This window comes from Oncorhynchus keta, unplaced genomic scaffold (genome assembly GCF_023373465.1).
Source record: "Oncorhynchus keta strain PuntledgeMale-10-30-2019 unplaced genomic scaffold, Oket_V2 Un_contig_1397_pilon_pilon, whole genome shotgun sequence".
Classification (NCBI taxonomy): domain Eukaryota; kingdom Metazoa; phylum Chordata; class Actinopteri; order Salmoniformes; family Salmonidae; genus Oncorhynchus; species Oncorhynchus keta.
In genome coordinates, this window is record NW_026278468.1 from 91,192 (window position 1) to 110,640 (window position 19,449).

Consider the following 19,449-nt stretch of genomic DNA (forward strand, 5'->3'; position numbering starts at 1 on the left):
GACATGGAGGGAGGTAGGGGGAGGACATGGAGGGAGGTAGGGGAGGACATGGAGGGAGGTAGGGGAGGACATGGAGGGATGACATGGAGGGAGGTAGGGGAGGACATGGAGGGAGTAGGGGAGGACATGGAGGGGATGACATGGAGGGAGGTAGGGGAGGACATGGAGGGAGGTAGGGGAGGACATGGAGGAGGTAGGGGAGGACATGGAGAGAGGTAGGGGAGGACATGGAGGGGATGACATGGAGGGAGGTAGGGGAGGACATGGAGGGAGGTAGGGGAGGACATTGAGGGATGTAGGTGAGGACATGGAGGGATGTAGGTGAGGACATGGAGGGATGTAGGTGAGGACATGGAGGGATGTAGGTGAGGACATGGAGGGATGTAGGTGAGGACATGGAGGGGAGGACATGGAGGGATGTAGGTGAGGACATGGAGGGATGTAGGGGAGGACATGGAGGGAGGTAGGGGAGGACATGGAGGGATGTAGGTGAGGACATGGAGGGATGTAGGTGAGGACATGGAGGGATGTAGGGGAGGACATGGAGGGATGTAGGGGAGGACATGGAGGGAGGACATGGAGGGAAGGACATGGAGGGAAGTAGGGGGACATGGAGGGAAGTAGGGAGGACATGGAGGGAAGGACATGGAGGGGAGGACATGTAGGGGAGGACATGGAGGGATGTAGGTGAGGACATGGAGGGATGTAGGGGAGGACATGGAGGGATGTAGGTGAGGACATGGAGGGATGTAGGGGAGGACATGGAGGGGAGGGCATGGAGGGAGGTAGGGAGGTCATGGAGGATGTAGGTGAGGACATGGAGGGGAGGACATGGAGGGAGGTAGGGGAGGACATGGAGGGATGTAGGTGAGGGACATGGAGGGGAGGACATGGAGGGAGGTAGGAGAGACATGGAGGGATGTAGGTGAGGACATGGAGGGAGGGACATGGAGGGAGGTAGGGAGGACATGGAGGGATGTAGGGGATGACATGGAGGGAGGACATGGAGGGAGGTAGGGGAGGACATGGAGGGATGTAGGTGAGGACATGGAGGGAGGACATGGAGGGAGGTAGGGGAGGACATGGAGGGATGTAGGTGAGGACATGGAGGGATGTAGGGGGAGGACATGGAGGGGAGGACATGGAGGAAGGACATGGAGGGAAGGACATGGAGGGAAGGACATGGAGGGATGTAGGTGAGGACATGGAGGGATGTAGGGGAGGACATGGAGGGATGTAGGTGAGGACATGGAGGGATGTAGGGGAGGACATGGAGGGATGTAGGTGAGGACATGGAGGGATGTAGGGGAGGTCATGGAGGGATGTAGGGAGGACATGGAGGGAGGTAGGAAGGACATGGAGGATGTAGGTGAGGACATGGAGGGATGTAGGGGAGGACATGGAGGGATGTAGGTGAGGACATGGAGGGATGTAGGGGAGGTCATGGAGGGATGTAGGGGAGGTCATGGAGGATGTAGGTGAGGACATGGAGGGATGTAGGGGAGGTCATGGAGGGATGTAGGGGAGGACATGGAGGGAGGTAGGAGAGGACATGGAGGGATGTAGGTGAGGACATGGAGGGATGTAGGGGAGGACATGGAGGATGTAGGTGAGGACATGGAGGGATGTAGGGGAGGTCATGGAGGGGAGGACATGGAGGGAGGTAGGGGAGGACATGGAGGGATGTAGGTGAGGACATGGAGGGATGTAGGGGAGGACATGGAGGGGAGGACATGGAGGGGATGACATGGAGGGAAGGACATGGAGGGGAGGACATGGAGGGATGTAGGGGAGGACATGGAGGGATGTAGGTGAGGACATGGAGGATGTAGGGGAGGACATGGAGGGAGGTAGGGGAGTACATGGAGGGAGGTAGGGGAGGACATGGAGGGAGGTAGGGGAGGACATGGAGGGATGTAGGGGAGGACATGGAGGGAGGTAGGGGAGGACATGGAGGGAGGTAGGGGAGGACATGGAGGGAGGTAGGGGAGGACATGGAGGGAGGTGGGGAGGACATGGAGGGAGGTAGGGGAGGACATGGAGGGAGGTAGGGAGGACATGGAGAGGAGGACATGGAGGGAGGTAGGGAGGACATGGAGGGAGGACATGGAGGGAGGACATGGAGGGAGGTAGGGGAGGACATGGAGGGAGGTAGGGGAGGACATGGAGGGAGGACATGGAGGGAGGTAGGGAGGACATGGAGGGGAGGACATGGAGGGAGGTAGGGGAGGACATGGAGGGGATGACATGGAGGAGGTAGGGGAGGACATGGAGGGAGGTAGGGGAGGACATGGAGGGAGGTAGGGGAGGACATGGAGGGAGGTAGGGGAGGACATGGAGGGAGGTAGGTGAGGACATGGAGGGAAGGACATGGAGGGGAGGACATGGAGGGGAGGACATGTAGGGGAGGACATGGAGGGAAGTAGGGGGGACATGGAGGGAAGTAGGGGAGGACATGGAGGGGATGACAAGGAGGGACGTAGGGGAGGACATTAGGGGAGGACATGGAGGGACACTGGAGGTCCAACAGGGTTTGGATCGTCCTCTAATAAGGCCTGGACCCGAGGCAGTGAGGTGTTCATCAGAAACAAACACGGATGTGAATCTCTCAGCTCAAATGTCTTCAGCAGTTCTACACGAACAGACAAACGGACAGACAGCTGCTCATTGGGAGACATGCTGTCTGTCCATCAAAGAGACGTGGAGAGGAACATGTCCATCCATCTGCTTGAACCAGTCAGATCTCGGACTTTTAAACGACTTGGACAACTACGACACACATTTCTACTTCCTTGACACCAAAGAGCAGCAACACGTCAACAGACTAAATCTAAATCAATCAAACACATCTAAATCAATCAAACACATCTAAATCAATCAAACACATCTAAATCAATCAAACACATCTAAATCAATCAAACACATCTAAATCAATCAAACACATCTAAATCAATCACACACATCTAAATCAATCAAACACATCTAAATCAATCAAACACATCTAAATCAATCAAACACATCTAAATCAATCAAACACATCTAAATCAATCAAACACATCTAAATCAATCAAACACATCTAAATCAATCAAACACATCTAAATCAATCACACACATCTAAATCAATCAAACACATCTAAATCAAACACATCTAAATCAATCAAACACATCTAAATCAATCAAACACATCTAAATCAATCAAACACATCTAAATCAATCAAACACATCTAAATCAATCAAACACATCTAAATCAATCACACACATCTAAATCAATCACACACATCTAAATCAATCAAACACATCTAAATCAATCAAACACATCTAAATCAATCAAACACATCTAAATCAATCAAACACATCTAAATCAATCAAACATATCTAAATCAATTAAATCAATCACACACATCTAAATCAATCAAACATATCTAAATCAATTAAATCAATCAAACACATCTAAATCAATCAAACACATCTAAATCAATCAAACAAACACATCTAAATCAATCAAACACATCTAAATCAATCACACATATCTAAATCAATCACACACATCTAAATCAATCAAACAAACACATCTAAATCAATCAAACAAACACATCTAAATCAATCAAACAAACACATCTAAATCAATCACACACATCTAAATCAATCACACATATCTAAATCAATCAAACACATCTAAATCAATTAAATCAATCAAACACATCTAAATCAATCAAACACATCTAAATCAATCACACACATCTAAATCAATCACACATATCTAAATCAATCAAACACATCTAAATCAATTAAATCAATCAAACACATCTAAATCAATCACACACATCTAAATCAATCAAACACATCTAAATCAATCAAACACATCTAAATCAATCACACACATCTAAATCAATCAAACACATCTAAATCAATCACACATATCTAAATCAATCAAACACATCTAAATCAATTAAATCAATCAAACACATCTAAATCAATCAAACACATCTAAATCAATCAAACACATCTAAATCAATCACACACATCTAAATCAATCACACATATCTAAATCAATCAAACACATCTAAATCAATTAAATCAATCAAACACATCTAAATCAATCAAACACATCTAAATCAATCAAACACATCTAAATCAATCAAACACATCTAAATCAATCAAACACATCTAAATCAATCACACACATCTAAATCAATCAAACAAACACATCTAAATCAATCAAACACATCTAAATCAATCAAACACATCTAAATCAATCAAACACATCTAAATCAATCACACATATCTAAATCAATCAAACACATCTAAATCAATCAAACACATCTAAATCAATCACACATATCTAAATCAATCAAACACATCTAAATCAATTAAATCAATCAAACACATCTAAATCAATCAAACACATCTAAATCAATCACACATATCTAAATCAATCAAACACATCTAAATCAATCACACATATCTAAATCAATCAAACACATCTAAATCAATCACACATATCTAAATCAATCAAACACATCTAAATCAATCAAACACATCTAAATCAATCACACATATCTAAATCAATCAAACACATCTAAATCAATTAAATCAATCAAACACATCTAAATCAATCAAACACATCTAAATCAATCACACATATCTAAATCAATCAAACACATCTAAATCAATTAAATCAATCAAACACATCTAAATCAATCAAACACATCTAAATCAATCAAACACATCTAAATCAATCACACACATCTAAATCAATCAAACAAACACATCTAAATCAATCAAACACATCTAAATCAATCACACATATCTAAATCAATCACACATATCTAAATCAATCACACACATCTAAATCAATCAAACACATCTAAATCAATCACACACATCTAAATCAATCACACACATCTAAATCAATCAAACACATCTAAATCAATCACACATATCTAAATCAATCACACATATCTAAATCAATCACACACATCTAAATCAATCACACACATCTAAATCAATCAAACACATCTAAATCAATTAAATCAATCAAACACATCTAAATCAATCACACACATCTAAATCAATCACACATATCTAAATCAATCACACATATCTAAATCAATCACACACATCTAAATCAATCAAACACATCTAAATCAATCACACACATCTAAATCAATCACACACATCTAAATCAATCAAACACATCTAAATCAATTAAATCAATCAAACACATCTAAATCAATCAAACACATCTAAATCAATCAAACACATCTAAATCAATCACACACATCTAAATCAATCACACACATCTAAATCAATCAAACACATCTAAATCAATTAAATCAATCAAACACATCTAAATCAATCACACACATCTAAATCAATCAAACACATCTAAATCAATTAAATCAATCAAACACATCTAAATCAATCAAACACATCTAAATCAATCACATCTAAATCAATCAAACACATCTAAATCAATCACACACATCTAAATCAATCAAACACATCTAAATCAATCAAACACATCTAAATCAATCAAACATATCTAAATCAAACACACACATCTAAATCAATCACATCTAAATCAATCAAACATATCTAAATCAAACACACACATCTAAATCAATCACATCTAAATCAATCAAACACATCTAAATCAATCACACACATCTAAATCAATCAAACACATCTAAATCAATCAAACACATCTAAATCAATCAAACACATCTAAATCAATCAAACACATCTAAATCAATCAAACACATCTAAATCAATCAAACACATCTAAATCAATCAAACACATCTAAATCAATCAAACACATCTAAATCAATCAAACATATCTAAATCAAACACACACATCTAAATCAATCAAACACATCTAAATCAATCAAACACATCTAAATCAATCACACACATCTAAATCAATCACACACATCTAAATCAATCAAACACATCTAAATCAATCAAACACATCTAAATCAATCACACACATCTAAATCAATCAAACACATCTAAATCAATCAAACACATCTAAATCAATCAAACACATCTAAATCAATCAAACACATCTAAATCAATTAAACACATCTAAATCAATCACATATCTAAATCAATCACACATATCTAAATCAATCAAACACATCTAAATCAATCACACACATCTAAATCAATCACACATCTAAATCAATCAAACACATCTAAATCAATCAAACACATCTAAATCAATTAAATCAATCAAACACATCTAAATCAATCACACATATCTAAATCAATCACACATATCTAAATCAATCAAACACATCTAAATCAATTAAATCAATCAAACACATCTAAATCAATCAAACACATCTAAATCAATTAAACACATCTAAATCAATCACACACATCTAAATCAATCACACATATCTAAATCAATCAAACACATCTAAATCAATTAAATCAATCAAACACATCTAAATCAATCACACATCTAAATCAATCAAACACATCTAAATCAATTAAATCAATCAAACACATCTAAATCAATCACACACATCTAAATCAATCAAACACATCTAAATCAATCACACATCTAAATCAATCAAACACATCTAAATCAATCACACACATCTAAATCAATCAAACACATCTAAATCAATCACACACATCTAAATCAATCAAACACATCTAAATCAATCAAACACATCTAAATCAATCAAACACATCTAAATCAATCAAACACATCTAAATCAATCAAACACATCTAAATCAATCAAACACATCTAAATCAATCAAACACATCTAAATCAATCATCTACTGCTGACCAGAGCCCTGGAGCTCTGACAGCCTGACTCGGCCCTGGAGCTCTGAGCACCTTGGTTCTATAAGACAGCAGTTGAAGGGGAATGTGTGTATTGAAAGGCCTGTGTCTAACCATTGACAGGGTTTTACGAGGTGAAGGTAAGTGCTTTTGAGGTACATACTGAGAAATGTGGGCTATGGCGTTTTCCGGAAGGTAACAATGAGGCAGGAATGTGGAAGGATCTCCAATCAGTTCGGAGAGGTGTGGACAGAGGAATGCTGTAGTTTAAGACTTCGCCTTGTCCTTAGAAACATCCCGTTTTGTCCTACCACTGCAGTCAGCCGCAGCTTGCTCTTTGTGTTCACGGGGGAACGTAAAGATAGATGCTATCCTATTCTGTGTACGCTGAATGCTTTGCTTATAAGTTACCTGGCTTTGTGTTGACGGGGGAAAGTAAGTTCGATTTTCTTGAGTTTATTCTATTCTGTGGGCCACATGTTCATAGTAGTAACTTCACTACGAGCACATTCAACAATATCTGTTAACAATATAAGTGGATAAATAGCCAGTACTTAACCACTTCAGTCAGTCTACAGGAACAACATGAATAGGGCTTCATAGCAGCTGCATTAGTAATTCACTAAGTCTACAGGAACAACATGAATAGGGCTTCATAGCAGCTGTGTTAGTAATTCACTAAGTCTACAGGAACAACATGAATAGGGCTTCATAGCAGCTGTATTAGTAATTCACTAAGTCTACAGGAACAACATGAATAGAGCTTCATAGCAGCTGTATTAGTAATTCACTAAGTCTACAGGAACAACATGAATAGGGCTTCATAGCAGCTGTATTAGTAATTCACTAAGTCTACAGGAACAACATGAATAGGGCTTCATAGCAGCTGTATTAGTAATTCACTAAGTCTACAGGAACAACATGAATAGAGCTTCATAGCAGCTGTAGTAGTAATTCACTAAGTCTACAGGAACAACATGAATAGAGCTTCATAGCAGCTGTAGTAGTAATTCACTAAGTCTACAGGAACAACATGAATAGGGCTTCATAGCAGCTGTATTAGTAATTCACTAAGTCTACAGGAACAACATGAATAGGGCTTCATAGCAGCTGTATTAGTAATTCACTAAGTCTACAGGAACAACATGAATAGAGCTTCATAGCAGCTGTGTTAGTAATTCACTAAGTCTACAGGAACAACATGAATAGAGCTTCATAGCAGCTGTAGTAGTAATTCACTAAGTCTACAGGAACAACATGAATAGGGCTTCATAGCAGCTGTATTAGTAATTCACTAAGTCTACAGGAACAACATGAATAGAGCTTCATAGCAGCTGTATTAGTAATTCACTAAGTCTACAGGAACAACATGAATAGGGCTTCATAGCAGCTGTATTAGTAATTCACTAAGTCTACAGGAACAACATGAATAGGGCTTCATAGCAGCTGTATTAGTAATTCACTAAGTCTACAGGAACAACATGAATAGGGCTTCATAGCAGCTGGACACCTGGTGCCGTAGTCTGTAGTCTCTCTCTTCCCCACAGCAGCATCAGTCAGCTCAGCCAGACAGCAGTGTCAACTCTACCTACTGCTGGGCCACACATAAATAACATCCTCCAGATGGCCAGAGAAAACAGCCCAGCCCCATCCCTACCCAGCCCCATCCCTACCCAGCCCCAGCCCCAGCCCCATCCCTACCCATCCCAGCCCAGCCCCATCCCTACCCAGCCCCATCCCTACTCATCACAGCCCAGCCCCATCCCTACCCATCACAGCCCAGCCCCATCCCTACCCAGCCCCATCCCTACTCATCACAGCCCAGCCCCATCCCTACCCATCCCAGCCCAGCCCCATCCCTACCCAGCCCCATCCCTACTCATCACAGCCCAGCCCCATCCCTACCCATCACAGCCCAGCCCCATCCCTACCCAGCCCCATCCCTACCCATCACAGCCCAGCCCCATCCCTACCCAGCCCCATCCCAACCCAGCCCCATCCCTACCCAGCCCATCCCATCCCTACCCAGCCCATCCCCACCCAGCCCCATCCCTACCCAGCCCAGCCCTACCCAGCCCCATCCCTAACCAACCCAGCCCCATCCCTACCCAACCCAGCCCCATCCCTACCCAACCCAGCCCCATCCCTACCCCTACCTAACCCCATCCCCACCCAACCCCATCCCTACCCCATCCCTACCCAGCCCAGCCCAGCCAAGCCCCATCCCATCCCATCCCTACCAGCCCCATCCCCATCCCTACCCAGCCCCATCCCTACCAGCCCCATCCCTACCCAGCCCATCCCCATCAGCCCCATCCTTACCCAGCCCCATCCCTACCCAGCCTAATCCCTACCCAGCCCCATCCCTACCCAACCCAGCCCCATCCCTACCCAACCCAGCCCCATCCCTACCCCTACCTAACCCCATCCCCACCCAACCCCATCCCTACCCAGCCCCATCCCTACCCAGCCCCATCCCTACCCAGCCCAGCCCAGCCAAGCCCCATCCCATCCCATCCCTACCAGCCCCATCCCTACCCAGCCCCATCCCTACCAGCCCCATCCCTACCCAGCCCATCCCCATCAGCCCCATCCCTACCCAGCCCCATCCCTACCCAGCCTAATCCCTACCCAGCCCCATTCCTACCAGCCCAGCCCCTCCCTCCCCAGCCCCATCCCTACCCAGCCCCATCCCTACCCAGCCCCATCCCTACCCAGCCCAGCCCCATCCCTACCCAGCCCCATCCCTACCCAGCCCCATCCCTACCCAGCCCAGCCCCATCCCTACCCAGCCCAGCCCCATCCCTACCCAGCCCAGCCCTACCCCTTCAAATTGACATGATTAGAGGTTCCAAATCCATTCAAATTGACAGGATTAGAGGTTCCAAATCCATTCAAATTGACAGGATTAGAGGTTCCAAACCCATCCAAATTGACAGGATTAGAGGTTCCAAACCCATTCAAATTGACATGATTAGAGGTTCCAAATCCATCCAAATTGACAGGATTAGAGGTTCCAAACCCATCCAAATTGACAGGATTAGAGGTTCCAAACCCATTCAAATTGACATGATTAGGTTCCAAATCCATCCAAATTGACAGGATTAGAGGTTCCAAACCCATTCAAATTGACATGATTAGAGGTTCCAAATCCATCCAAATTGACAGGATTAGAGGTTCCAAACCCATTCAAATTGACATGATTAGAGGTTCCAAATCCATCCAAATTGACAGGATAAGAGGTTCCAAACCCATCCAAATTGACAGGATTAGAGGTTCCAAACCCATTCAAATTGACAGGATTAGAGGTTCCAAACCCATCCAAATCGACAGGATAAGAGGTTCCAAACCCATTCAAATTGACAGGAGAGGTTCCAAACCCTTTGAAATTGACAGGATTAGAGGTTCCAAACCCATTGAAATAGACAGGATTAGAGGTTCCAAACCCATTCAAATTGACAGGATTAGAGGTTCCAAACCCATCCAAATCGACAGGATTAGAGGTTCCAAACCCATCCAAATTGACAGGATTAGAGGTTCCAAACCCATCCAAATTGACAGGATTAGAGGTTCCAAACCCATCCAAATCGACAGGATTAGAGGTTCCAAACCCATTGAAATTGACAGGATTAGAGGTTCCAAACCCATCCAAATTGACAGGATTAGAGGTTCCAAACCCATCCAAATTGACAGGATTAGAGGTTCCAAACCCATCCAAATTGACAGGATTAGAGGTTCCAAGCCAATTCTATGGATTCTATTTCTAGGGTATTGATCCTGCGAAAGTTTCAAACAATGATAGCAAAATGTTGAACATAATTACTTGTTATTGGTCTCTCTGACAGAGCTCCAGAGTTCCTCTGTTCATTACTATTGAAAAGGACGTTACCTAATCATAACTATTGAACAGGACATTACCTAATCATTACTATTGAACAGGACATTACCTAATCATTACTATTGAACAGGACGTTACCTAATCATTACTATTGAACAGGACGTTACCTAATCATAACTATTGAACATGACGTTACCTAATCATTACTATTGAACAGGACATTACCTAATCATTACTATTGAACAGGACATTACCTAATCATTACTATTGAACAGGACATTACCTAATCATTACTATTGAACAGGACGTTACCTAATCATTACTATTGAACAGGACGTTACCTAATCATTACTATTGAACATGACGTTACCTAATCATTACTATTGAACATGACGTTACCTAATCATTACTATTGAACAGGACATTACCTAATCATTACTATTGAACAGGACATTACCTAATCATTACTATTGAACATGACGTTACCTAATCATTACTATTGAACATGACGTTACCTAATCATTACTATTGAACAGGACATTACCTAATCATTACTATTGAACAGGACATTACCTAATCATTACTATTGAACAGGACATTACCTAATCATTACTATTGAACAGGACATTACCTAATCATTACTATTGAACAGGACGTTACCTAATCATTACTATTGAACAGGACGTTACCTAATCATTACTATTGAACAGGACATTACCTAATCATTACTATTGAACAGGACATTACCTAATCATTACTATTGAACAGGACGTTACCTAATCAATACTATTGAACAGGAAGTGGAAACCTCACAAGATACACGTTGTCATTGTCAATAATGAATGACAGAATTAAAACACAAATAGATAAAAAGCCAAGATCCTATTTTCTCCTGATGGATTTAAAGATATAAAACAGACAACAACAACAACAACAACATGCTGTAATTGAAGACGTGTAAAAATATGAGATACTGAGAAAATGCCTCGTTGACATGAACCGGCCGTCTGACTGACTTAGTACGACAGCTGAATTACCCCATGCTGGCTGAAATCAGTCTGAGAGAAACGCCTGGCTCAGTGCACAAACAGACCTGTATTAATTACCATTAATGCTGAGAGAGAGATCTCACACACACACACACACACACAGACACACGCACAGACACACGCACACACACACACACACACACACACACACACACACACACACAGACACACACAGACACACACAGACACACACAGCACACACACACACACACACCCACGCGCCCACGCGCACACACACACACACACACACACACACACACACACACACACACACACACACACACACACACACACACACACACACACACACACACACACACACACACACACACACACACACACACACACACGCACGCACACAGAGAGAGAGGGATATATTAAGAGAGAGGAGAGAACTCAACTCCAGTGTCTTTGATTGTGTTAATCCACCGTGGTATAAAACACTCCAGGATATATAATATTTCTTGACATAATTGGAGCAGGTTTTTATGTTCAGATGACGAGAGGGGAGACATTTTATTCCGGTTTTTACTCCTTGATAAGAGACACAAATTACAAAAATATTTTTTTTTATAATTCAGAATCAGACATACTAAAAAAAACACATTTAAAAACATCTTAGGTCTGACAGCTGGGTGAATCAAGCCCGTCGTCATCGGAAGCATCCGGACAACAATACAGTCTAATACCTCGTGTCAATATAGTACTTAGGATAATACTAGTGGCTGAGTTTAGTCTGGTTTAGTCTAGTTTAGTCTGAGTTTAGTCTGAGTTTAGTCTGGTTTAGTCTGGTTTAGTCTGGTTTCGTCTAGTTTAGTCTTGAGTTTAGTCTGGTTTAGTCTGAGTTTAGTCTGGTTTAGTCTGAGTTTAGTCTGAGTTTAGTCTAGTTTAGTCTGGTTTAGTCTAGTTTAGTCTGGTTTAGTCTAGTTTAGTCTGGTTTAGTCTAGTTTAGTCTGGTTTAGTCTGGTTTAGTCTGGTTTAGTCTAGTTTAGTCTGAGTTTAGTCTGGTTTAGTCTAGTTTAGTCTAGTTTAGTCTGGTTTAGTCGAGTTTAGTCTGAGTTTAGTCTGAGTTTAGTCTGGTTTAGTCTAGTTTAGTCTGGTTTAGTCTAGTTTAGTCTGGTTTAGTCTGGTTTCGTCTGGTTTAGTCTAGTTCAGTCTGGTTTAGTCTGAGTTTAGTCTGGTATAGTCTGGTTTAGTCTGGTTTAGTCTGAGTTTAGTCTGAGTTTAGTCTGAGTTTAGTCTGGTTTAGTCTGGTTTAGTCTGGTTTAGTCTGGATTAGTCTGGTTTAGACTGGTTTAGTCTGGTTTAGTCTGGATTAGTCTGGTTTAGTCTGGCGTCCTTGAAGAAGAATCAACTCCTTCCAGACATGTCACTGGGCAGTAGGGTTCCACTGGCAGTAGGGTTCCACTGGCAGTAGGGTTCCACTGGCAGTAGGGTTCCACTGGCAGGGGGGGAGGATTCGTTCCATTTTCAAGTCAGTCCGTTTCAATTTCCCCTCGTTGGAATGGCTGTTAATCTCCTGAATTGATGACATTGAAATGGAATTGATCCCAACCTCTCCTGCCATCTGCAGAGCCCCCAGCTTGTGGTTCAGCCCGACACGGAGCCATTATAACAGGCCTTGGTGTAGTCCGCCCTGTGAAACAGGGCTGAAACACCTGTATAAACAGAGCCCGGGGTCTGAGGCACAAACAGCACCTACATAGTTCACTACCTTTGATCAGGGCCCATAGGGTAGTGCACTATACTAGGGCATAATAGGGACATTTGGGACTCATCCACTGGTGTTGAGTGAGGCCTGATGTGTAGGCCTTGATCCAGACAGGGGCCTTTACGCGTCTGCCAGTGTCCCAGTGTGTGTTCTTAAACAAGGACCACATTGCAGTCGGACTGCACAGAATCACACACTCTCTTACACCCTGAATCACTACGTCCCAAACTGAGTGATTCTGTGCCTGGTCTTTTCTCTAACTGACACAACCCCGCAAAAACATACTGCGTCCCTGCTAGAACCCTATTTCACTCAGCCCTGCTCATCTCATACTACAGTACTGAAACTCTACTGCCTCAACACTCTGGTCCATGTTAAACTCTACTGCCTCCACACTCTGGTCCATGTTAAACTCTACTGCCTCAACACTCTGGTCCATGTTAAACTCTACTGCCTCCACACTCTGGTCCATGTTAAACTCTAATGCCTCAACACTCTGGTCCATGTTAAACTCTACTGCCTCCAAACACTCTGGTCCATGTTAAACTCTACTGCCTCCAAACACTCTGGTCCACGTTAAACTCTACTGCCTCCAAACACTCTGGTCCATGTTAAACTCTACTGCCTCCAAACACTCTGGTCCATGTTAAACTCTACTGCCTCCAAACACTCTGGTCCATGTTAAACTCTACTGCCTCAACACTCTGGTCCATGTTAAACTCTACTGCCTCCAAACACTCTGGTCCATGTTAAACTCTACTGCCTCCAAACACTCTGGTCCATGTTAAACTCTACTGCCTCCAAACACTCTGGTCCATGTTAAACTCTACTGCCTCAACACTCTGGTCCATGTTAAACTCTACTGCCTCAACACTCTGGTCCATGTTAAACTCTACTGCCTCCAAACACTCTGGTCCATGTTAAACTCTACTGCCTCAACACTCTGGTCCATGTTAAACTCTACTGCCTCAACACTCTGGTCCATGTTAAACTCTGCTACCTCAACACTCTGGTCCATGTTAAACTCTACTGCCTCAACACTCTTGGTCCATGTTAAACTCTGCTGCCTCCAAACACTCTGGTCCATGTTAAACTCTACTGCCTCAACACTCTGGCCCATGTTAAACTCTACTGCCTCAACACTGTGGTCCATGTTAAACTCTACTGCCTCCAAACAGTCTGGTCCATGTTAAACTCTACTGCCTCCAAACACTCTGGTCCATGTTAAACTCTACTGCCTCCAAACACTCTGGTCCATGTTAAACTCTACTGCCTCAACACTCTGGTCCATGTTAAACTCTACTGCCTCCAAACAGTCTGGTCCATGTTAAACTCTACTGCCTCCAAACACTCTGGTCCATGTTAAACTCTACTGCCTCAACACTCTGGTCCACGTTAAACTCTACTGCCTCAACACTCTGGTCCATGTTAAACTCTACTGCCTCCAAACACTCTGGTCCACGTTAAACTCTACTGCCTCAATACTCTGGTCCACGTTAAACTCTACTGCCTCTACAGTCTGGTCCATGTTAAACTCTACTGCCTCAACACTCTGGTCCATGTTAAACTCTACTGCCTCTACAGTCTGGTCCATGTTAAACTCTACTGCCTCAACACTCTGGTCCATGTTAAACTCTACTGCCTCAACACTCTGGCCCATGTTAAACTCTACTGCCTCAACACTCTGGTCCATGTTAAACTCTACTGCCTCAACACTCTGGCCCATGTTAAACTCTACTGCCTCAACACTCTGGTCCATGTTAAACTCTACTGCCTCAACACTCTGGTCCATGTTAAACTCTACTGCCTCAACACTCTGGTCCATGTTAAACTCTACTGCCTCAACACTCTGGTCCATGTTAAACTCTACTGCCTCAACACTCTGGTCCATGTTAAACTCTACTGCCTCAACACTCTGGCCCATGTTAAACTCTACTGCCTCAACACTCTGGTCCATGTTAAACTCTACTGCCTCCAAACACTCTGGTCCATGTTAAACTCTGCTGCCTCCAAACACTCTGGTCCATGTTAAACTCTACTGCCTCAACACTCTGGTCCATGTTAAACTCTACTGCCTCTACAGTCTGGTCCATGTTAAACTCTACTGCCTCAACACTCTGGCCCATGTTAAACTCTACTGCCTCAACACTCTGGTCCATGTTAAACTCTACTGCCTCCAAACACTCTGGTCCATGTTAAACTCTACTGCCTCCAAACACTCTGGTCCATGTTAAACTCTACTGCCTCAACACTCTGGTCCATGTTAAACTCTACTGCCTCAACACTCTGGTCCATGTTAAACTCTACTGCCTCAACACTCTGGTCCATGTTAAACTCTACTGCCTCTACAGTCTGGTCCACGTTAAACTCTACTGCCTCAACACTCTGGTCCATGTTAAACTCTACTGCCTCAACACTCTGGTCCATGTTAAACTCTACTGCCTCAACACTCTGGTCCATGTTAAACTCTGCTGCCTCCAAACACTCTGGTCCATGTTAAACTCTACTGCCTCAACACTCTGGTCCATGTTAAACTCTACTGCCTCAACACTCTGGTCCATGTTAAACTCTACTGCCTCCAAACACTCTGGTCCATGTTAAACTCTACTGCCTCCAAACACTCTGGTCCATGTTAAACTCTGCTGCCTCCAAACACTCTGGTCCATGTTAAACTCTACTGCCTCAACACTCTGGTCCATGTTAAACTCTACTGCCTCAACACTCTGGTCCATGTTAAACTCTGCTGCCTCCAAACAGTCTGGTCCATGTTAGACTCTACTGCCTCCAAACAGTCTGGTCCATGTTAAACTATGCTACCTCCAAACAGTCTGGTCCATGTTAAACTCTGCTACCTCCAAACAGTCTGGTCCATGTTAAACTCTACTGCCTCAACACTCTGGTCCATGTTAAACTCTACTGCCTCCAAACACTCTGGTCCATGTTAAACTCTACTGCCTCAACACTCTGGTCCATATTAAACTCTACTGCCTCAACACTCTGGTCCATGTTAAACTCTACTGCCTCAACACTCTGGTCCATGTTAAACTCTACTGCCTCAACACTCTGGTCCATGTTAAACTCTACTGCCTCCAAACACTCTGGTCCATGTTAAACTCTACTGCCTCAACACTCTGGTCCATGTTAAACTCTACTGCCTCAACACTCTGGTCCACGTTAAACTCTACTGCCTCAACACTCTGGTCCATGTTAAACTCTACTGCCTCAACACTCTGGTCCATGTTAAACTCTACTGCCTCAACACTCTGGTCCATGTTAAACTCTACTGCCTCAACACTCTGGTCCATGTTAAACTCTACTGCCTCAACACTCTGGTCCATGTTAAACTCTACTGCCTCAACACTCCATGTTAAACTCTACTGCCTCTACACTCTGGTCCATGTTAAACTCTGCTGCCTCCAAAGAAGAAGAAGAATAACTCTCTGGTCCATGTACACCATGTGATCAAATGTAAACAGGTGTGATGTGGTACAACATGTGGTGTGATCATACAGGTGTGATGTGGTACACCATGTGGTGTGATCATACAGGTGTGATGTGGTACACCATGTGGTGTGATCATACAGGTGTGATGTGGTACAACATGTGGTGTGATCATACAGGTGTGATGTGGTACAACATGTGGTGTGATCATACAGGTGTGATGTGGTACAACATGTGGTGTGATCATACAGGTGTGATGTGGTACACCATGTGGTGTGATCATACAGGTGTGATGTGGTACACCATGTGGTGTGATCATACAGGTGTGATGTGGTACACCATGTGGTGTGATCATACAGGTGTGATGTGGTACACCATGTGGTGTGATCATACAGGTGTGATGTGGTATAACATGTGGTGTGATCATACAGGTGTGATGTGGTACAACATGTGGTGTGATCATACAGGTGTGATGTGGTACAACATGTGGTGTGATCCTACAGGTGTGATGTGGTACACCATGTGGTGTGATCATACAGGTGTGATGTGGTACAACATGTGGTGTGATCATACAGGTGTGATGTGGTACACCATGTGGTGTGATCATACAGGTGTGATGTGGTACACCATGTGGTGTGATCATACAGGTGTGATGTGGTACAACATGTGGTGTGATCATACAGGTGTGATGTGGTACAACATGTGGTGTGATCATACAGGTGTGATGTGGTACAACATGTGGTGTGATCATACAGGTGTGATGTGGTACAACATGTGGTGTGATCATACAGGTGTGATGTGGTACACCATGTGGTGTGATCATACAGGTGTGATGTGGTATAACATGTGGTGTGATCATACAGGTGTGATGTGGTACAACATGTGGTGTGATTGTACAGGTGTGATGTGGTACAACATGTGGTGTGATCGTACAGGTGTGATGTGGTACAACATGTGGTGTGATCATACAGGTGTGATGTGGTACAACATGTGGTGTGATCATACAGGTGTGATGTGGTACAACATGTGGTGTGATCATACAGGTGTGATGTGGTACACCATGTGGTGTGATCATACAGGTGTGATGTGGTACACCATGTGGTGTGATCATACAGGTGTGATGTGGTACACCATGTGGTGTGATCATACAGGTGTGATGTGGTACACCATGTGGTGTGATCATACAGGTGTGATGTGGTACAACATGTGGTGTGATCATACAGGTGTGATGTGGTATTGTAACTGACTCACCACTTGGGCAGGGACCTGGTCCATCTTGGCGGCGGGGGTGCCAGGCCGGGGGTAGAACTGGTTGATGAAGAGGCTGGGGAAGCGATACTCCTTCACCAGGTCACATGTCTCCTGGAAGTCAGCATCCGTCTCCCCTGGGAAACCACAGATGATGTCCGTTGCGATGGTGATACCAGGAACCCTGAGAGAGAGGAGAGGAAGAGAGAGGAGAGAGGAAGAGGAGAGGAAGAGAGGAGAGGAAGAGGAAGAGGAAGAGAGAGGAGAGGAAGAGGCAGAGGAGAGGAAGAGGAGAGGGAGGGAGGAAGAGAGAGGAGAGGAAGAGGCAGAGGAGAGGAAGAGGAGAGGAAGAGAGAGGAGAGGAAGAGGCAGAGGAGAGGAAGAGGAGAGGGAGGGAGGAAGAGAGAGGAGAGGAAGAGGCAGAGGAGAGGAAGAGGAGAGGAAGAGAGAGGAGAGGAAGAGGAGAGGGAGGGAGGAAGAGAGGAGAGGAAGAGGAGAGGGAGGAAGAGAGGAGAGGAAGAGAGAGGAGAGGAAGAGAGAGGAGAGGAAGAGGGAGAGGAAGAGGAGAGGGAGGAAGAGAGGAGAGGAAGAGAGAGGAGAGGAAGAGAGAGAGAGAGGAGAGGAAGAGAGAGGAGAGGAAGAGGGAGAGGAAGAGGAGAGGGAGGGAGGAAGAGAGGAGAGGAAGAAAGAGGAGACGAAGAGAGAGAGGAAGAGAAAGAGAGAGAGGAGAGGAAGAGAAAGAGAGAGAGGAGAGGAAGAGGGAGAGGAAGAGAGAGAGAGAGAGAGAGAGAGAGAGAGAGAGGAGAGGAAGAGAGAGGAGAGGAAGAGAGAGGAGAGGAAGAGAGAGAAGAGGAAGAGAGGGAAGGAGGAAGAGAGAGAAAAGGTTATTTACCTACTCAATATCTGAATGAAAGCACCTAAACACCTCCAATTGAACCCGGACCATTCAAATTCACAGCTTACATATCACAATACGGAATCAGGGAATGATGAACCAGAACCTAAAGACATATGAGAACGTGTCAAGGAAACATAAATGTAACTAACTACAGTATGGGTGACGCAAGTGTGTTGAAAATCAACATTGGCCTGTGGTGTCTGTCCACTGTTGCTATGCGGATCTTCTCTGTGGGATAATTCCTGCAACAGGACCCTGATTAGCAGCCTCAATGACAATTGATTATTGTCCGGGTCCGTGATTGAATGAGAACCTCTGCAGAGGACTGGTTCATTGATCCTGGCTGGTATATATTCTGGTTTTATTGATCTCTGATTCACAGGTACAAACCAACTTCAAGGCTTCCCCACGCTGAAGACTGCTACCCCACGCTGAAGACTGTGGAACCACCACAACAGAAC

General features: G+C 43.9%; 1 protein-coding gene across 1 annotated transcript in view; it reads right to left on the reverse strand.

Annotated features, from left to right (window-relative positions):
* The window catches only part of LOC127918302 (threonylcarbamoyladenosine tRNA methylthiotransferase-like), a 28,673-nt gene extending 9,637 nt beyond the window's left edge, over positions 1-19,036 (reverse strand). The window contains exons 1-2 of the mRNA XM_052501593.1: positions 19,008-19,036; positions 18,094-18,274 (exon numbers count right to left, since the gene is read on the reverse strand). Coding sequence (XP_052357553.1) covers positions 18,094-18,274; positions 19,008-19,036 — 210 coding nt within the window. The remainder of the gene's footprint in view (positions 1-18,093; positions 18,275-19,007) is intronic.
* Between the last annotated feature and the right edge of the window lie 413 nt (positions 19,037-19,449).